Here is a 19,015-nt window from a genome sequence, read left to right on the forward strand (position 1 = left end):
CCGGCACCCCGCAGACAAAGGAGGGGGCGGCGAGGAGGGGGCGGCGCGGCCCCAGGTCCCGATGCCGGTTTTTCCCTGTGTCCCCCCCCCCCCCCACCCCACACACACACCCCCTCCTACACCACCCCCTCCCCACCCCGGCCTCGCTCAACAAAAGGCAGGAGCCGGAGGTGAGCGGGGCGGGGGCGGGGCTCGAACCCGCGGCCCCGGCGGCGGCGGCGGCGGGGAGGGAGGGGGCGGGGCTTAGAGAGGGGGGCGTGGCCCCGAGGGGTGGGTGGGCGGGGCTATGCAAATGAGCCCGCGGAGCCCCATGGCGAGCGCCCGGGCTGCGGCGCCCACTCGGAGCCGGGCCACAGCCGCCGCCGCCGCCGCCCGCGCAGCCCCCGGCCCGCCCCGCCGCGGGTTCGAGTCCCGCCCGCGCCGCCCCGCCCCGCCGCTGCCACCGCCACCGCCGCCGCTTCTCCATGGGCCGGGGACGCGGCGGTAGTTGCGGCCGCGCCACGGCGGGGGGCCGCGGGTGCCCGGCGAGGCGCTGAGCCCCGCCGTCGCCCTCCCTCCGCCGCCCGAGGTAAGAGCGTGGAAAAAAATTGGGGGGGGGTCTCCGGTGGGGTCGGATCCCGGGGGTCCCCCCACCCCGGGAGGAAAGTTTACGCCGCCTGCAAGTCGCCCGCGACGTCCCGGGCTCGGGGAGCGGGGCTGCGCGTGTCGCCGCGGTGCCCACGCGTGTCCCTCGGCGCGGCGCCCCGCTGCCGGGGGTGTCCCGGTGCCCCCCGCCCCGCCGCGAGCATCCCCGAGACGCGAGTGGGGTCGTGGGGGTCGTATCTCTCCGTGTGTGTGTCCCCCCACCCACCCCCAATTAATCCCTGCCCGGGATTTAGGGGGGGGACGCGGCGACGGCGAGGGACGCGCGGAGCCGGCGGTGGCAGCGCTCCGGGGGAGGCGGCTGGGCGGCGGGCACCCACGCGTGGAGGGGGGCGGCCACGAGTGGGGCGGCCGCGGGACCTGCACGGGGCCGGGGAGAGCAGCGAGGAACGCCCGGGGCTGGGGGCTGAGCTCCCCGGGGAGGGCCCGGCTGCTCGGAGGGCCCGCGCCGGGGTGAAAGGCGGCGCAAAGTTGTGCAAAGTTATTCCTCGGGTCTGCAGCGATTTTCCTTTCTTCCTTTTTTTTCTTTTTCTTTTTATGCTTTTTTTTTTTTTTTTTTTTTCTCTCTCCTCCTCGGAGGAGACCCGCACGGGGCTCGTTCCCCTCCGGCCCCCTTTTTTCTCCCCTTTTTCCCTCCCTGCCACCCGCAAGCGGCCGAGCCCCGGGGGGCTGCGTCCCGGGCGCGCTCCCGTCCCCGCCGGGCACCGCGCCGTGCCATGGGGCGCGCAGCCCACAATGAAGCCGGGCGGTGGGGCCGGGGGGCCGCTGGCGGGCAGGAATGCGGCCCCCCCACCCCCTCCACACACCCGCTTCGGAGTTTCCAGTTTCCCCGCAGCGCAGATGACCCTGGAGGTGAAGGGTTCCCGGCCGAGGTGCGCTGGCCGGAGCCGTTTCCCTTCGCTGCCCCCTCGGGATCGGCTTCGTCTCGCCCAGCCTGGGCGCCCCCCGACCCTCCCCAGGCTCCCCCCTTCGCCGCCGTCCCCTTCCTCCCCTCCTCGCCGTGCGCTCTCTCCTCTCCCCTCCTCTCCCTCTTTTCCTTTGTTTGCCATCTCGCTCCCTGTCTCTGACGCGTACGCAGCTCCATCCAAGTGCAAGAGTGGGATTTGCCAGAATTTATTTCCGAAAAGCTGCCCGGGGAGGGGGCTGCTGGAGAGGGGGGGCTCTTGAACTGCAACCAACTGTGGGGTTAGCTGGCGGAGGAGCTTTTGGGGGGGGGGGTCCCCGCCTGCCCCGGCTGCAGGGGGCACCGCGGTGATGGCCAGGGCAGAGCCTGGGAACGGGCGGGAGGTGGGGGCCTGGCCGGGGCCCGAATGCCAGCACAATGGAGCGGAGCTGGGTGTGCGCGCGGGGAAAGACGAGCAAATCTAAATATTTACCGGCTCCAAAGGCAATAGTGAGAAAAATATGGAGCCCTGGGGAGAGGCAGCTCCTCTCCGCGCAGCCCGGCCGCCCCTCGCGCATCCCCCTCCGTCCCCGGCCACCGGCGCTGCAGCCGCTGCCCCCCGTGTGCGGGGCAGGAGCCCGGGGGTGCCACCGCCTCCCGTCGGGGTCTGGGGCCCCGTCCCTCTCCTGGTGTGACTCTCATTTTGGGGTAGCCATGCTCGGGGGCCGGTGGCCACCCTCTTGCCCGTCCAGCCCTCCTGGCCCCAGGTGGGTCTGCGATGTCGCAGCCTTGCAGGGCACATCCCCTTTCCCCCCCACCACCACCACCCAGAGACCCCCCGGGCACTCCCAAGTGGCCGAGCCCCCGCCCCAGATGTGGGACTTCCCGCCAGATGCCTCCCAAATCCTAAAGCCGGGCTCCGGAGTGCGCGGGGACGATGCTCGGGTCACCTCGGGAGGGGGACGCACGCCGGGGGGACGGTCCCCAGGCTCTGGGGACGTGGTGAGCAGCGTGCTGAGCCGGGTGCGTGTGTGGCTTGCTGGAGGCAGCTTGGCGGACTCTGCTCCGTGCCGGAGCCCCAGGGAGTCCAGCTGCCTGGCACACAGGCAGGGCTTTTTTTTTTCTTTTTTTTTTTTTTTTTTTTTCCCCTCTTTTATTTATGAAAAAAAAAAAATCCTTTTTTTTTTTTTTTTCTTTTTTGGTGTGTGTGTTCGTTCTCGGAATAATGAAGTCCAGATTTCCCTCATGTTGGAAAGATTGGAGCCCGGCTCTGCTCGCTGCGCCTTTGCTTGGGGCTGGGAGGAGATTTGGGGGGGGGGGGGGGGGGTTAAGAGGGATGGGGATGGGACCCCCGGGGAGAAGGGGGGGGTGGGTTTGGGGGGAGGTGAGGGGGGGGGATGCTCCTCACCTGGGCGAAGCGGGAGCGTGCCGCAGTGCTCGCCGCTGCGCTCGCCTCGCCCTGCAGCTTGGCGTCGTGCCCGCAGCTGGGGGTGAGCCAGCCCCCCCTAATTCTGCCCCCCTCCCAGGCTGCAGAGTGGGGTTTGGCTGCCACCTGCCCCCCCCCCCTTTACCCCCACCTCGCCCTCTGGGGCCCTTCCTGGACGGCAGAGATTTGCGGACAGGCGATGAGGGCGGCGGGGGGACGCTGGGTTTGCCTCCCCCTCCTTGGGGAGGGTGCCCCCCGCTCGCTGCCGGTGGGGTCGGGCAGGGTGGGCACCGCGGGGTCTCTCCCTTCTCCCTCCAGGCTCGTGCAGCAGCTCAGGGAGGGGACCCGTGCGAGGACGGGGACGGCAGCGTGCTGGCTTTGTCTGCCCGACACCGCTCCGTGTCCTACGGCATCCTCAACTGATGTCCCCTCTCCGGCAGGTGGTGTGCCCCCCCCACCCCCGATTCCCACGGACAGCCCCGTGCCCTGGGACCCCCCCCGGCTCGTGCACACCATGCCTGTGGTCAGCGTCCTCCTCTGGGCCACCCTACTGACTCTGGGCTGGCGGGCCGCCCACGCCAAGGACTACGTGCCTGCCACCCCCAGGGTGCAGCTCTCCTTCAAAGGTAAGAGCAGAAATTTGGGGGGGGTGGGCGGGTGGGAGGTGACCCCCGCAGCCCTTTACGGGGTCACCGTTCTCCGGGCATCTCCCTGCTGGGAAATCCTACTGGGATCCGTGTCCCTATGGGGTTCCCGTGCTGTGTCCCCCCCCCCCCCAGCACATGGCTTGCTGGCGGGGCCAGACAGCAGCTTGACGCCGACCCCAAGCTGGTGTTAATGCCTGGGGCTGGCAGGGAGCCTGGGGGGGGGATTTGGGAGGGGGGGAGAAGGGGTTAACCCTTCGGTACCAGGGCGTGTGGGTGCTTCCCGGGGGGGGCAATGGGATGGATCCGGTGTCTGCCCCCAGCCTGTGCTGGGAGAGGGGATGGACGGAGCTGTTCCCTTGCAGCCCCCCCAGCCTGCTGGGGCCGGCAGAGCCCCCTGTAGGGTTTGCAGAGCCCCCGGCGGGTCAGGGCGGGCTGCTGGAGGTGAGGGCTGGCCTCGGCACGAAAATCTGTGGTATGAAGAGGCCGGGGACAAGCCCAGGCGAGAGGTGAGGGAGCGATTCCTGCCCGGAGCGGGGCCGGCTGCTGCCTGCAAGAGTCCCCAGGAGGGGGTTCGGCTGCTGCCAGGGCACGGCTGGGGTGTTTGGAGGCCGTGCTGGTGGCTTCCACCTGCAGGGACATCCTCGTGTCCCCCAGGGGTGCCCCGGCTGGCAGAAGGGCACGGGGTGCTATGGGGCAGGGGCCTACATCCTCGCCCCGCTCCGTGTCCCGGGGAAGCTGAGGGCCTGCTCCTGCTGCGGTGCTCTTAATGCCTGGTGCTGCTGTGCCCAATTAATCCCAAATAAGCACGGCTGGGTTGGGGATGCTGCGGGATTGTGTCCTTCATGTGCACGATCGGCCCTGTCCAAACCTGTGGGGTCTCAGAGACGTGTCACCCGTCCCTTCCCAAGCCCAGCGGAGGAGAACGGGCCTTGGGCTGCTGCTGGGATGGGGACAGGGATGGGGACGTGTCCCAAGGACAGCCCTGGGAAGGGGACAGGGCTGACCGAGGCAGGCTCGGGTGCCACCGCCGCCCGCAGCATCCTTCTGGCCGGGGCTGGATGTGGTCCTGCAGAGCTCTTGGGGGGGGGTTGGTGGCACCCCGTGTGTGTCCCCCCCCTGCTTCAGACGCGCTGCCTGGAGCCCGGCCAGCGCCGGGAGCATCTCCGGGTTTGTTTGCCTCGCTTGTTATCGCTCGCTTGGGGAGGAAGTGGCGTTCGTTGCAGCTCCCGGGGGCCTGCGTCATCCTCGACTAAATTGCGCTCGTAGCGCTTAGGGGAAAGGGAAAATATTAACAAAAAAAATAAAAAAAAAAACACAGAAAGGCTGCGGTGTCAAGGGGCTGCCGGCCGCGTCCCCTGCCCTGGGGTGGGACCGGTGGGGACCCCGCGGCTCCGTTCCCTGTCCTCCCTCTCAAGGCTTTCCTGTGCCGGCGTCCCCGCGGCCGCGGTGGCTGGGCAGGAAGGTGGCCAGCATGGAAAGAACAGCGCGGTCCCGTGCTTCCCTGGAAGAGGGAGAGGCCGTGGAGCGGCTCTGTTTTGCCAACAGCTCTTCCCGGCCAGAAATAGGGTGGATATTTTTAATCATCTTCTTCTTGCTAGTAAATTTCCCCCCCCCCCCTCTTTCTCCCGGGCGCATCCTGCTGCCCCCCTCTCTCTCTCTCTCTCTCTCCTCCGGTTTCCTCCAGGCCGGGTGGGTTTGGGCACCGGAGGACGTCAGCTCCCCGGGCTGGGCTTCCCCAGGAGGTGATGGGGAGAGGATGCGGGAGGTGGCGGTGATTCAGCGGCTGGCGGTGCGGGGAGGAAGGCTTTGGGGTCAGGGCCCCGGGCTGGGCTTCAAAAGGGAGCCGCTGTCCCCCGGCGGTCACGGCTGTCACCTCCGGGAGCCGGGCAGCGGGAAGGGCTGGGTGGGCAGCAGGGCGGTTCCGCTCCCTCCCACCTATTTCCCCCATCCGAGTGGGAAAAGAAAAATAAAAACCACCAATAAATCACTTTAAATGAGAATTATAGTAATAAAAAAAAAAAAAAATCACGTCCTGGAGCCGGACCGCGCTCCCTGCCTCAGTTTCCCTGCCCGCGTCCTGGGACGCCGCGTGCCCGCCCCGGGGGCTGCCGGTGGCAGATGGCCGGAGGGGGGCCGGGGGCCGGGGCCGCCCAGGCGCCCACCTAAGCTGCTGCAGCTGTGGGACGCGCGTGATGCCGGCGGCTTCAAATAAACACGGCCAGATGGGGGGGACGCGGGCAGGGACAAGGACAGCCAGCTCCGGGGACGCGCCAGGCTCCCGCAGTGTCCCCTCGCCCGCTGCCTCCTCCGATATATTTTTTTTTTAATTTATTTTTATTTTTTCCCAAAAAAAAAGCACCGGCGGTGAAGGGTCCTGAATCCCATCCCGCTGGAAGGAGCCAACCAGCCTCGAAAAATGCGGCAGGATCCGCCGGCGGCCCCCTACCTGGAGCAATCTGAGCTGCTTCCTTCCCCGCCGCCTTTTTGGCGGGCAGCAAATTGCCTGGAAAAACGCGCGGCGGCTCCCCCGGGCTGGGGAAAACGCAGATTTTCCCCCCAAACCACCGAGCAGCAGCGAAGGCGGTGCGTGGCGGCGGCTCCTCTCGCCGAGTAGCTTTCCAGAGGAGGAGGCGAGGGGGGTCATTTTTCAACCAGCCTTTCCAAAACCCCGCTCCCTCTTGGCTGGGGATGAATCAGCGTTTTGGCTGACAAAAAAAAAAAAAAAAGCTTTTTTTTTTTTTTAATTTTTTTTTTTTTTTTTGGACCGTGCCCAAATCGCCCTGCTCTGGAGCTTGGCTGCTTTGATGTGGGGCTTGACCGGGCGCCCCGGCACCTGTGGTGGAGGGGACGGGGACCGGGGTCTGTCCCCGGGGGGCTGCAGGCGGCCCGCGGGCGCAGCGAGCAGCGCTGGCAGCCGCCGTGCTCGGTGGCGCGGGAGCCGGAGCCATTTCATCTCCGAGCCCCCGTCGGGCTCCTTCGGCTCCCTACCACCTGTGAGTCGGTTAAATGGGAAAAAGAGCTTGGCTCGGGGCCACGGAAACTCTCTTATTACATGTAATTAGCTTAATTACATCATAAATAACCCATCAAGGGGTAGCGAAGTGATGCTCAAACAAATAAGCAATTCCGCTTTCATAAGGCAACCCACCCGGCTCTTTGATCAACCCCAATGACAACAAATGGGGACAAATCCACGTTCACCCCGCTCCCTGTCCCAGCCTGGTTTGGGCCCTCCACCCTCCCAGAAAGGCAGCACCCGCAAAGCAACCTGCGAAAATTTGGGGAAATTGGGGAAAACACCCCAAAACGTGGGGAGCTGGCGGGGCAAAAGGCCCCGGGTAGATCTGTGGGGAGCGACCGTGACCCCAGATCCTGGTATCAGGCCCCGATCCCGGCACGGCCCCACACTGCTCCCTGCCCCTTTGGGGTCTCTCTGCCTGTCCCCAGCCGTCCCCACACCCCGGGGACCGGTGCGGGCAGCCGGGCGGCTCCGTCGGCACGTGAATTAAATTCATTCCCCCAGATGAAAATAAAGAAAAGGGCTCCCAAAAGGCCCCGTCATCTCCGCTGCCAGGAGCGGGCAGAGCGGTTATTGAATATAAACACGGCGTGTAATTTACATGCTAATTATGTTGAATGCACTACAAGCCCGTAATTAGAAACTAATTAGGGTGAGATCGGGTGTAATTGGTTTCGCAGGCGCAGGGGATGGGCTGATGGAGCACCTGGGGAGGTGGCCGCCCTGTCCCTAATGGGATTAACCCTTTGCACCGCTCCCCCACCCCCGGGGTGTGCCCCCTTCTGCTTTTTAGGGACCTGCAAAACCTCACCTGGGCTTCAGGGACATGGTGGGGGGGGGGCGTGCCACCCCATTGCTGTCCCCTCGGAGCCGGGGACAACTCCTTCCTCCCGGCTGGGACAAGGGCATGCGTGGGTGGCAGCCGCCAGGTGCGAGGAAGGGCTGGAAAAATGGGACAAAACCCAGGGGAATTGGGCTTTATGGAAAGTGTGATGGGGCTGCGCTGCTCCCGGCCCCTCCTGGCGTTTGGTGTGACCACTGGTGGGTCGGGGTCCCCAAATCTCGTGCTCCCAGCCACGTAATGGTGATGGAGAGGTGACACCGAGGTGACACCACGAGGTCAGCATGCCAGGAGGGGTTGGGGCGCCGAGCAGCCCTCCCCGCGGTGCCGCGCCGGGGGCTCGGTCCCCACTGTCCCCAGGGAGGCCACCTGTGCGGGGACGGGGCAGCCGGGGGCCCTGCAGGCAATTAAAAGGGGATTAAGCTCGGGGCCAGGCGGCAGCGGGGTGTGTGTGCTCATCAGGTGTGTCCGCTAACGAGCTGGCTCCTCCGGATCCCTGCGGGCTGGGGGGCCCCAGGAGCGGGAGGTCGGAGGTCAGAGGTCAGAGGGGGGGGGTTGCCCCAAACAGATCAGGGGAGATTCCCCCCCCTACAGGTCCCGGAGGTGCTGGGGATGGGAGGGGACCTCTGGGATGTATCCAGCGCCCCCCGGGACTCGGGAGCAGGAGGTCGGGGAGGTCTCAGGAGCTCGGCATCCTGGCCAGGAGCTGGCTGCGTGCCCGGCCGTGCCTGGAAGCCAGCTCGCTCCTTCCCGGAGCAGCCCCAGCGCTGCCTGCGTGCCTGCCCTGCGGGGAGGGGAGGCAAGGAGGGGGGGGCTGCCCCCAGCTCCCCAAATTGGGGCTGGCATCAGGTGGAGTTGGCTTCTGGGGGATGCTGGTGGCGTCCCCTTTGGGGTGGCACCTCTCCAGGGAGCAGCACCCGGCACAGGTGGTGTCCTCCCCGGGGGGGTAGCAGCAGTGGCACCCCAGCCCCTCGTGCTCTGCGGGTTTTGGGGGATTCCTGGCACCAGGGATGGGGGCAGGGAGGTTGGAGGGGATCAGGGGGGGTGGCATTCCTCCTTCTGCCCCCCCCCCAGTCTCGCCGGTGCCCTGCCCCTGCCGCGTGGTCCTTGGCACCGTCCCACATCATCTGCAGCACTTCTGCCTTCCATCTGGCTGCCTCGCTGCACTTGTGAATATTCATGACCCTCATTATCCTCTTTCACTCGTTTCTCCCACACTCAGGCTAAAAATAACTCCCCAAGGGGGGCGCGGGGTGGGGTGGAGGGGGGGGATCTGTGTCCCGTGTCCCCCCCTACACACACACCAAGGAGTTGGCTCTTTTGCCTCCCTGCTCCCCTGTCCTAGGGGTGGGGACACTCCAGGAGGGGACGATGCCAGCGCTGGAGGTGCTGGGACAACCACCCCCCGTCGTGCCCCATCTCGGTGGGCACCCCCATTCCGCTGCCGGGGGCTGGCTTTTGGTGCTGCCCCGTGTCCTGGCCACCCTTGTCCGTCCCAGTCGGTGTCCCCGAGGCACTGGGAGGGCGGCAGGGTGCTGACGTGCTGCCCCGCGCCCCGCAGAGCTGAAGGCCAGCGGCACCGCGCACTTCTTCAACTTCCTGCTCAACTCCAGCGACTACCGCATCCTGCTGAAGGACGAGGACCACGACCGCATGTACGTGGGCAGCAAGGACTACGTCCTCTCCCTCGACCTGCACGACATCAACCGCGAGCCCCTCATTGTAAGCTGCCGCCCCTCGGGCTGGGGACCCGCCGGGGACGTGGGGCTGGGTGTCCCGAGGGTCCCGCCTGGTGGTGCTGGGGCTGGGAGGGGACAGGGACAGGGACAGGGACGGGGCCAGCAGCCCTGTGCTCCCCATCTCCTCCCCATCTCCTGTTTTTCTGCAGATCCACTGGCCTGCCCCCCCGCAGAGGATCGAGGAGTGCATCCTGTCGGGCAAGAACAGCAATGTAAGTGCCACCAGCGCCCGCCGAGCTGCCTCTGCTGCTCCAGGCCCTGCTTGGGTCACCGCTGGCTGTCGAGCCCCCGTGTTGTTGGTGACTCCAGCCGTCCCCGGGGCTTTCGTGTCCACCGTGAGCCCCCTTCTGGTAGCGGCAGAGGGGTTGGTTGGTGGCCACCAGGCAGAATTCGTGCCATCGTGTTCTCCCTTGGAAAAGGCATCCCCGGGGTGCGCTGTGCGTGCTGGCGCTCGGAGGTGTCTCTATGTCCTGCTGTCCCTTCTGTGCCAGCCAGGCACGTCCAGAGCCTTTGTGGGCGAGCAGGAGGCACAGCTCCCCATGTAGCTTCAGAGCCATGGCCCACACCACCCCATAACCCACACCAGCCCGTGGCCACCACGAGCCCGTGTTCTGTGCCAGCCCACGCCCAATGCCAGCCTCCCACCCTCCTCTCTCAGCCTCCCTTCTGCCTTCCCAGCTCTTCCCCTCTTCTTCCCAGGGGGAGTGCGGCAACTTCATCCGCCTGATCCAGCCCTGGAACCGGACCCACCTCTACGTGTGCGGCACCGGCGCCTACAACCCCATCTGCGCCTTCATCAACCGCGGGCGCAAAGCGCAGGTGAGGGGCGGGAGGGACGGGGGCTGCGGCCGGGCAGGTCCCGGGGCCAGCACCAGGGGGCTCGGGGGGGGGACAGCGACACGCCGAGCGCCGGTGGGGCGATGCTGAGCGGGGCCGAGCCACCTCTGCAGACCCAGAGGGACCTCTCCAGACTCCTCTCGGCACCCTGATGGGTTGGACCCGGCGCGGGCTCCGCTCCGACGTGCCCTCCTGCCCCGCCGCGAGGGACCTCATGGCGCAGATGGAGAAGACGCCCGACTCCGTGCCAGGGCTGGCGTTTGGCGAGGAGGGAGCGTGGTGATCTGGTGGCCACAGGGGAGCAGGGACAGCGGTGGCACGCGCCGTGGGACGCTCAGCTACCAACAAGGGAGAACAACGTCGGCTGGCCCTGATGGAGTAACCCAAGGGAGTGCTGCCGGAGCCCCGCTGGGTCGGACGTGCAGTGGAAGGAGTGGTTTTGGGGTGACCGCTGTGGCACGCTGCAAGGGTGGCCGGGGGGCTCTGCTTGTCACAATCACCCCCAGCCCCCGGCCACGTCCTCGTCTTGTCCGCGTGGAGCTCTGCGAGCCGAGCCGAGGGAGGCGTGTGGTGCCAGGACTGGTGCAAGGAGAGGCTGACGTGGCTTGAACCACCCCGGACTGGGACCGTCGGTGACATCTCATGGGTGTGACAGCACTCGAGGACCACCAGGGATGCCCACGCAGTCCAGGACAGCACGATGGCCCTGGGGACGAGGCTGCTGCCGTCCCCTCTGGCAGCGTGCAGAGCCACTGAAGAGCGCTGTGCCGTGGGGACAGGGGTTGCCGGAGCCATCCCGCAGCCCCCAGCCTGGGGGGACCCCCTCTATCCCCCGGCGCTAACTCTCTGCCCTGCTCCTTTTCCCCAGGGGTTTCCGCCGAGCCAGCCCGTCCCTCCGGGAGGCCGGGAAAGCAGAGCCACCGACGGCCCCCGCAGCCCAAGACCGGCAGAAAGCAAGGTGGGAACGGGTCTGGGAGCCCGCCGCAGCTGTGCCCACCTCTCCCCGGGCGCACCGGAGCCGCGGGCTCCTTCTCCTTCCCACCGGCAGCTCCCCGGGGTGGGGTCTGTCACCGTGCCCCCCCCTGCTGCCTCCCCTCCTCTCTGCAAAGTGTTCTCCAGCAGCGGCCCGGCCTCTCCCCCCTCCTGCTCTCACTAACTCCCTCCTCCTCGCACGCGTCCCCGCAGGGGGCACTGTCAGGGTTGGCAGTCCTCCCCTCGCCTCCACTGCCAGCTTTTCCCATCTCCGGACCCGCCGTGTCCCTTCAAATCCAAGCAGCCACCGAGGCAGGGGACCTGGGGACGGCCACGTGCAGGAGGTGTTTTGGTAGGGTCTACAAAAGTGTCGCTGAGCAGCCGCCTCGCCAGCATCCCTCTGCTTTGCCTCGCTCCAGCAGAGCGGGCAGCAGGCTCGGGGAGGTGGTGGTGTCCCCGGCTTCTCCTGGGGACAGCCAGCATCCAGCCTGCCCTGACAGTGTCCCCAACCCCTTGGACTAACACGGGTCAGCGCGTGGGCGTGGGGCCCCCAGCCTGGGTCCTCCCTGTCCCTGCCCCTGCCCCATCCTGCCCACGCGTCCCTCTGCCCCATCTCCTCCTCTCCAAGGGGAACATTGCTGCCAGCTCGGGGGGGACACCCTGATGTTCCCAGCATTGCAGCAGCCACGGGCACCTCCTGCCCCATGCAGGGGGCTCAATCCAGGTCTCCCCCATTGCCCATGGGGTTGCAGCAGGGCTCAGCACACACCCGTGAGGGCTCACAGCCTGCTGGTGGGGCAGGTGACATGGCACCTCCAGGGCTTGTCCCCAGAGAGGTCGTGGTGCTGGTGGTGCAGCGATGGGGCTGGAGGAAGCGGGGCCGTCCCAGCCGTCCCATGCCCACCTCTGGGTGCTGGGCTGGGCGCCCTGGCTGCCCCCGGGTGCCAGGAGGAGCTGGCGAGAGGACGTCTTGCAGAGGGAGAGGATGGGAGAGGAAGAACCTCCCGTGGCTGCTGTCCCTGTGGCGAGCATCCCTGCAGCAAGTGTGCTCATGTAGAGCATTCCCATGGCTAATGTCCTCATGGGTAGCACCCCTATGGCTATTGTCCCCATGTCTGGTGTCCCCATGGCTAGCATCCTCATGGCTAGCATCTCCCTGGCTAGCATTCCCATGGCTAATATCCCCATGGCCAGCATCCCCACGGCCAGTATCCCCATGGCTAGCGTCCCCATGGCGAGTGTCCCTGGCCTGGCCTGCCCTTCCCAGAGCCCAGGTGCTCTGCAGTGACCCTCTTGTCCCCCCAGCCCCTCTCGCCGTGCAGGGATTGTACCACCCGAGGCACAGCGGTGCCGGGGTGCCCGGTGGGTGCCGGCTTGGTGCTGCTTGACCCTGTCCCCAGGGCTGTGTTCTGGGGACACTCAGGGTGTCCTGGCCGGCAGGGCAGGAGGTTCCTCGTGCTCTGTGGGAGGCAGGCTGTGTTTCACCCTGCCACGGGGCTGTGGCAGCCTGGGGAGGGCAGCGGTGACAGTGGAGAGAGCGGCTCCCGGCGGTGCAGCGCGGGGTGGCCGGCCCCAAAGCACGTGGTGGATGCTGCTGGAAGATGGGTCCTGGCCAGGACACGGGCCGAGCTCCTTGCCAGGTCTGGCAGCCAAGCCCTGCCCGCTGGTGGCTGGAGTCAACGCGATGCCGATGGCCCGAGCAGCCCCGCGGTGGCCACGCGGGCCACGAAGCGGCTCCGGGGAGCGCCCCGCGTTCATCCTGTGCACGACGAGCAGGGATCAACCCGCACGGCGGAGGGCACGGAGCAGCATCCTGCAGCACCTGAGGAGCACCTCCTGGAGACTTCGGCTTCTCGGGAGTCCTGCGGACGCCCCTGTGGTCCCGTCACGTTCGTCGTCAGCTGGCAGCGTTGGTGGCCACTCTGCTCCACCCCGAGGAGGCCTCTGCTTCGGAAGGTGCCATGGGGACAGAGGGGGAAAATGTCACAAGCGCCTTGTTCTGCTTCCTTCCCCAGGATTATATCTTCTACCTGGAGCCGGACAAGCTGGAGTCGGGCAAAGGGAAGTGTTCCTACGACCCCAAGGTGGACACCGTCTCTGCATTAATAAGTGAGTCCTGTGGCTCCCCAGGGCCCGTGGATGGGCAGAGGGAGCACTCCCCGCGTGGCCCCGAGAAGCTGGGCTCTGTCTCCTGCCACCCTTGCTGCGGGTGGTGGCACTGGGCACCCAGCTGGCTCCAATCCTGCAGGCTGGAGGTCCCTTGCACACCAGTCACATCCTCCAGTGCTCCCCGGGACGCATTTCTTGGTGGCCTGGTCACTCCTGGCCGGGGCTGGATGGAGCCTGGGGGCAGTGGGAGAAGGTGGGTGGACAGGGGTGGCTGGGGGCTGGCTGACCTCTGCCCCCTCCCCATCTGCAGATGAAGAGCTCTATGCCGGCGTGTACATCGACTTCATGGGCACCGACGCAGCCATCTTCCGCACCATGGGCAAGCAGACGGCCATGAGGACGGACCAGTACAATTCACGCTGGCTCAATGGTTGGTAGGGGGTGGCATCGGCCCAGGTTCCTCAGGGACCCCATGGCTCCAGCCTTAGAGAGGAGATGGAGCCTGTCACCCCGCGTCCTCCTCCCCGCGCAGAGACGGTAGCCAGTGCGGGCAGGTGCACGCCTGGTGGTGCGGGACGGGCGATGGATGCGTGGGGGACGGATGGGGAGGTGATGGGGGGGTGGGCGGCAGGTGAATGGATGGATGGATGGACGCGTGGGTGGGCGGATGGATGGTGGGTGGGTGGGTGGGTGGATGGATGAGTGATGGGTGGATGAGTGATGGATATAGGTGGATGGATGATGGATGGATGGATAGGTGGGTGGATGGATGAATGGATAGGTGGGTGGATAGATGGATGAATGGATAGGTGGGTGGATGGATGGATGGATGAGGGATGGATGAGTGATGGATGGATGGTTGGGTGGCTGGGGGATGGCTTGTTGGATGGATGGATGGATGGATGGATGGATGGATGGATGGCTTGTTGGAAGGAAGGAAGGAAGGAAGGAAGGAAGGAAGGAAATAAATCTAGAGCAGATGGATAGAGGGCTACCTGCACGGGACATGGTGACAGACACGCCTGGGACTCTGCATTGTGGTGGGAGCACCCAGCAGGGCTGTCTCCGTTGGAGCCTGTTGCGTGGGTTTCCGCAGGGCTGAGCGTTCAACCGTGTCGCCGGCAGTCAGTGACCCCGAGCGCTCCTCCTGCCCCCGTGGAGCACCCCCGGCCCCAGGGCAGCAGCTGAGTAAACAGAGCAGAGCAGATGGGACGGTCCTGCTGGGCCTGGGAGCTGCCGGGGCAGGGAGCGGAGAGGGGGAGCTGTCAGCACCGGCGGGGCACGGGCTGATGGATGGCAAGGGGAGGCTTCCCACCATCCAGCGTGGACCCCCCCAGCCGATAACCGCTGGCCGGTGTCCCCACGCCACCACGCCTGTGGCTCTGCAGGATAAGGGGGAGCTGGGGGTGCCCCCAAGCTGATGGCACCACCTTGTGCCTTTGCAGACCCGGCTTTCATCCGTGCCCAGCTCATCCCCGACAGCAGCGAGAGGAACGACGACAAACTCTACTTCTTCTTCCGCGAGAAGTCGGCTGACGCCCCGCTGAGCCCGGGGGTCTACTCCCGCATCGGGCGCATCTGCCTGGTGCGTGCGGCGGGGCGAAAGGGGCACGGGCAGGGTGCCGGTGCCGAGCCGCGCCGGGCTGAGCATCGTCCCTGTGCCGCAGAACGACGATGGGGGCCACTGCTGCCTGGTGAACAAGTGGAGCACCTTCCTGAAGGCCCGTCTCGTCTGCTCGGTGCCAGGACCTGATGGGATCGAGACGCACTTCGATGAGCTCCGTGAGCACCTGGGCGCTGCGGGAAGGGGGAGTGGGACACCCTGGTGGTCCTTCGGCAGCCCTGGAGGCTATCAGGGCAGCCTGGGGAGGGGACACGGTGCCCCTTCTCTTTGGGAGGTTTGGGAGTCCCTTGGGAGAGGAGCCAGGCACTGCTCCCACCCCATCCATCCTCCTTCCCACCCGGCACCACGGCAAGGGGTCCCTGCCCTTCCCCCGGTGGTGACACGCTCTTCCTTCTGTCCCAAGAGGACGTCTTCATCCAGCAGACGCAGGACACCAAGAACCCCGTTATCTACGCCGTCTTCTCCGCATCGGGGTGAGCACAGCGCCCTCGTGGCGTGGCGGTCCCTGGGGCTTGGGGGCTCCTGCCGAGGTGGGCGAGGGTCCTGGGGATGCTGAGATGGGCACGGGGTGAGGACGGGGCGGGGGGGTCACCCTGGAGGTGGCCGCAGGTCCATGAGGCCGTGGCACTCCTCCTGCCAGGTCAGTGTTCAAGGGCTCAGCCGTCTGCGTCTACTCCATGGCCGACATCCGCATGGTGTTCAACGGGCCCTTCGCCCACAAGGAGGGCCCCAACTACCAGTGGATGCCCTACACGGGCAAGATGCCCTACCCCCGGCCAGGCACTGTAAGCACCCCGGCCACACGTGGGCATGGCACCCGGTGCCACCGCTTGTCCCCGGGGCAGCCGGGAGCCCACCGCTGCGTTCCGCCTGCCCGCAGTGCCCCGGGGGGACCTTCACGCCCTCCATGAAGTCGACCAAGGACTACCCCGACGAGGTGATCAACTTCATGCGCTCGCACCCGCTGATGTACCACGCCGTGTACCCGGCCCACCGCCAGCCCCTGGTCGTGCGCACCAACGTCAACTACCGCTTCACCACCATCGCCGTCGACCAGGTGGACGCGGCAGACGGGCGCTATGAGGTGCTTTTCCTGGGCACAGGTACCCACGCCGCACACCGCAGAGAACGCAGCATGCTCCAGCGCGGCCTTGGAGGGCGTCAGGGGCCCATCCCCTGCCCTGCTGTCCGTCCTAGGACGCCACCGTCCAGCCTGGTTCCTCCCCTGTCCCACTGCTCATCCTGGGGTTGCTGCAATCCAGCTTTGCCCTTCCCATGCCCTGGTGCCCATCCCAGGACACCACCATCCAGCCTGGTTCCTTCCACCTCCCAAACCCAGCTCTCCAGCCCCGTTCCCTGTGCTGGGGGCACCGTCATCCAGTTTGGTGCTTCCCCTTCCATATTGCCCATCCTAGTGCCACCGTGCTCAGTCCTGGTCCTTCCCCCGACCCAGTGCCCATCCCCAGCGGCTGTCCCTCTGCCCTGAGTGGTGGCAGCACCTTGCTAGGAACAGTGACAAGAGTGTCACACTGCACCCGTAGCAGCAGAAGGAGGCAGATGAAGATGTGCTTGGGGAGGGAGGGGGTGTCCTTCCCCACGTCCCTGGCCCCATCAGGGACCCCCTTCTAGGAGGGGAGGGCGCGGGTGCCCTGCCGGTGGCACTGAGCATCCAGGCACCCTGGTGTCTTGCAGATCGGGGCACAGTGCAGAAAGTCATTGTGCTGCCCCGGGACGACATGGAGACAGAGGAGCTGATGCTGGAGGAGATCGAGGTGTTCAAGGTGAGGGCTGGCTCGTCCTGCTCCTGCAGCTGCCTATCCCCAGCCCAGCCGTGCCCCAATTCCACCCCCTGCCTGCAGCTGGCACCAACTAGTCCCTTGGGCAGCTCAGGGGGGACCTGCAGCATCATCCCTCTGCCTGCTGGCCCCTCGTCCCCCCCAGATGCCCAGGGCAGGTCTGGGGTGCCCACCCTGGGCCCCTGACATCGGGCCGGGCCCCTCCATGTCCCTCCCTCCTGCCTCCATCTAGGTGCCGGCACCCATCAAGACGATGACCATCTCCTCCAAGAGGGTGAGTGGAGCACATGGCTGGGGACCAGCACCGGCTGCAGCACTGCCTGTTGTCACCATCCCATGGCAGCGGCCTTCGGGGACACCTGCAAGTGGCCCCAGGGCGAGCCGGCCCCGGGTGGCTCCAGGCTGAGCCCTCTCCACCGCTCCCAGCACCGGGAGGCTGCAGCTAACTGGTGCTGGTCCCTCATGGCTGGAGACAAGGCCACGCGGCCAGGGAACATCTTACCCTGTCCTCTCTGTCCCCCCAACAGCAACAGCTTTACGTGTCCTCGGCCGTAGGAGTGACCCACCTGGCCCTGCACCGGTGCGACGTGTACGGAGAAGCCTGCGCTGACTGCTGCCTGGCGCGGGACCCCTACTGTGCCTGGGACGGCAAGGCCTGCAGCCGCTACTCGGCGTCCTCCAAGAGGTGGGAGCCCGGGGAGGTGGGGGGCGTGGGGGTCCCCAAGAGGGTCCCCAGGTCACCTCCTGCCTCCCTGCAGGAGGAGCAGGCGGCAGGACATCCGACACGGCAACCCCATGCGCCAGTGCCGGGGCTACAACTCCAATGGTGAGGGGGCGAGGGGGCAGGTGGGGGCAGCCCCTGGGAGGGCACGGGGGTAGGAGGCAAGGGAATGGGGGCAGTGGCCAGGTAGGGCCTTGAGGGCTGATGGATGTGTTGTGGAGGGGTATATTGGGAAAAGGCGAGCGTGGATGGAGGGAGGGAGGGATGGAGGGATGGAATACATTGGGGAAGAAGATGGGTGGACAGGAGGGTAGGTGAATGACTAGAAGTGTTGGAGATTGAAGATGGATGGATGGATGGATGGATGGATGGAGGAATACATTGGAGAAGAAAGCACAGATGGACGGACAGGAGGGTAGAGGAATGACTAGAAATGTTGGAGTTTGAAGAAAGATGGATGGACGGACGGATGGATGGATGGACAGACAGGTGGATACACTGGGGAGAAGCAAGAGCATAGGTGGATGGATGGACACTCCAGAGGCGGATGACCATGGGTGGGTGCACAAATGCGCTCAGAGGGGCTTGGGCAGGCAGCCCCCCAACTGGTGCTGCCCAGGGCAGAGCTGTAGGTGCAGGAGGGCGGTGGGGCATGGGGACACGTGCGAGCAGCCTGCCATGCCGTGCCCTGCCACCGCAGCCAACAAGAACGCGGTGGAGGCCGTGCAGTACGGGGTGGAGGGCAGCACCGCCTTCCTCGAGTGCCAGCCGCGCTCGCCGCAGGCCACCGTCAAGTGGCTGCTGCAGAAGGACAACAGCGACCGGCGGAAAGAGGTAGGAGGAAGGAGCCGGGGGGCCGCGGGCTGGGCCCGGCAGCACCACGGCAGGCGGCTGAGCTCCCCTCGTCCCCTTCCCCGCAGCTGCGCACCGAGGGCGGCCGGGTGCTGCGGACGGAGCAGGGCTTGCTGCTGCGCGCCCTGCAGCTCTCCGACGGCGGCCTCTACTCCTGCACCGCCACCGAGAACAACTTCAAGCACACGGTGACCAGGGTGCAGCTCCGCGTCCTGGCCGCCCGCGCCGTCCACGCTGTCCTGCTCCAAGCCGAGGTGCCCCCCGCCGGGCTGCCGGGAGCCCCCACGCCGCGCTACCAGGACCTGCTGCAGCTCCTCAGCCGCCCCGAGCTGGGACTCCTCGACCAGTACTGCCAGGGCTACTGGCGGCCCCCGGCCCCCGGCCCCCCCGAGCCGCTGGCTGCCCTCAAAGCCTCAAAGGAGCTGCAGGACCAGAAGAAGCCACGGAGCCGCCGGAATCACCCGCCAGAGACCTGCGGGCACACATGAACCCCCTCGCCAGGGACTTTGCTAGCACAGTGGTCTATTTTCCCCCCTTTTAATATTAAAAAATATCTATAAATAAAATAAATATATATATATATATCTACACACACATGCAGGCAGACACGCATGCATGCGCTCCCCCCCCCCCCCAAGGCCCCCCACCCACAGCGGTATTTATTTGCAGGTTGTACATAGCCACTCGGTGACACGAGCATCACCTCCCAGCACCGGGCAGAGCAGAGGACCCTGGGGGGGGGCTGCATCCTGCATCCTCCCTCCCTGTGCCCCCCCCAAGCCCCTTGGGGTCCAGGATCCCGGCTTGCACGACCAAGGGCTGAGTGCCAGGGTTTGGGTCGCGAGGGGGTGATGCTCTTGGGGGTACAGCAGGGGACAAGGCAGGGGCAGAGGGGACAAAGCAGGGA

The 19,015-nt window shown here is 66.3% G+C and overlaps 1 protein-coding gene across 2 annotated transcripts; it reads left to right on the forward strand.

Moving 5' to 3' along the window:
- The first annotated feature begins 330 nt into the window (after positions 1-330).
- On the forward strand, positions 331-18,696 carry LOC309882003 (semaphorin-3F-like). 2 transcript variants are annotated; one of them, XM_082768614.1, is made up of 19 exons: positions 331-568; positions 3,392-3,577; positions 9,020-9,180; positions 9,347-9,409; positions 9,897-10,016; positions 10,903-10,992; positions 13,022-13,115; positions 13,426-13,545; positions 14,561-14,700; positions 14,783-14,897; positions 15,143-15,212; positions 15,380-15,524; positions 15,620-15,842; positions 16,432-16,520; positions 16,768-16,809; positions 17,063-17,220; positions 17,294-17,361; positions 17,957-18,090; positions 18,177-18,696. In XM_082768614.1, the coding sequence occupies exons 2-19, from the start codon at positions 3,466-3,468 to the stop codon at positions 18,594-18,596; spliced, it is 2,364 nt and encodes a 787-aa protein (XP_082624740.1). In that variant the 5' UTR covers positions 331-568; positions 3,392-3,465; the 3' UTR covers positions 18,597-18,696. The 2 variants fall into 2 exon arrangements, with proteins under 2 accessions (XP_082624740.1, XP_082624741.1); XM_082768615.1 differs by lacking the exon at positions 10,903-10,992.
- Positions 18,697-19,015: the final 319 nt, after the last annotated feature.

This window comes from Aythya marila, assembly GCF_965140915.1.
Source record: "Aythya marila genome assembly, chromosome: 10".
Taxonomy (NCBI): Eukaryota; Metazoa; Chordata; class Aves; order Anseriformes; family Anatidae; genus Aythya; species Aythya marila.

Coding starts and splice junctions, on each gene's coding strand:
- LOC309882003 (XM_082768614.1), top strand. CDS start 3,466: ATGCCTGTGGTCAGCGTCCTCCTCTGGGCCACCCTACTGACTCTGGGC. Junction 10,017..10,902: donor ACCGCGGGCGCAAAGCGCAG/GTGAGGGGCGGG, acceptor CCTTTTCCCCAG/GGGTTTCCGCCGAGCCAGCC. Junction 14,701..14,782: donor GCATCGGGCGCATCTGCCTG/GTGCGTGCGGCG, acceptor CCTGTGCCGCAG/AACGACGATGGGGGCCACTG.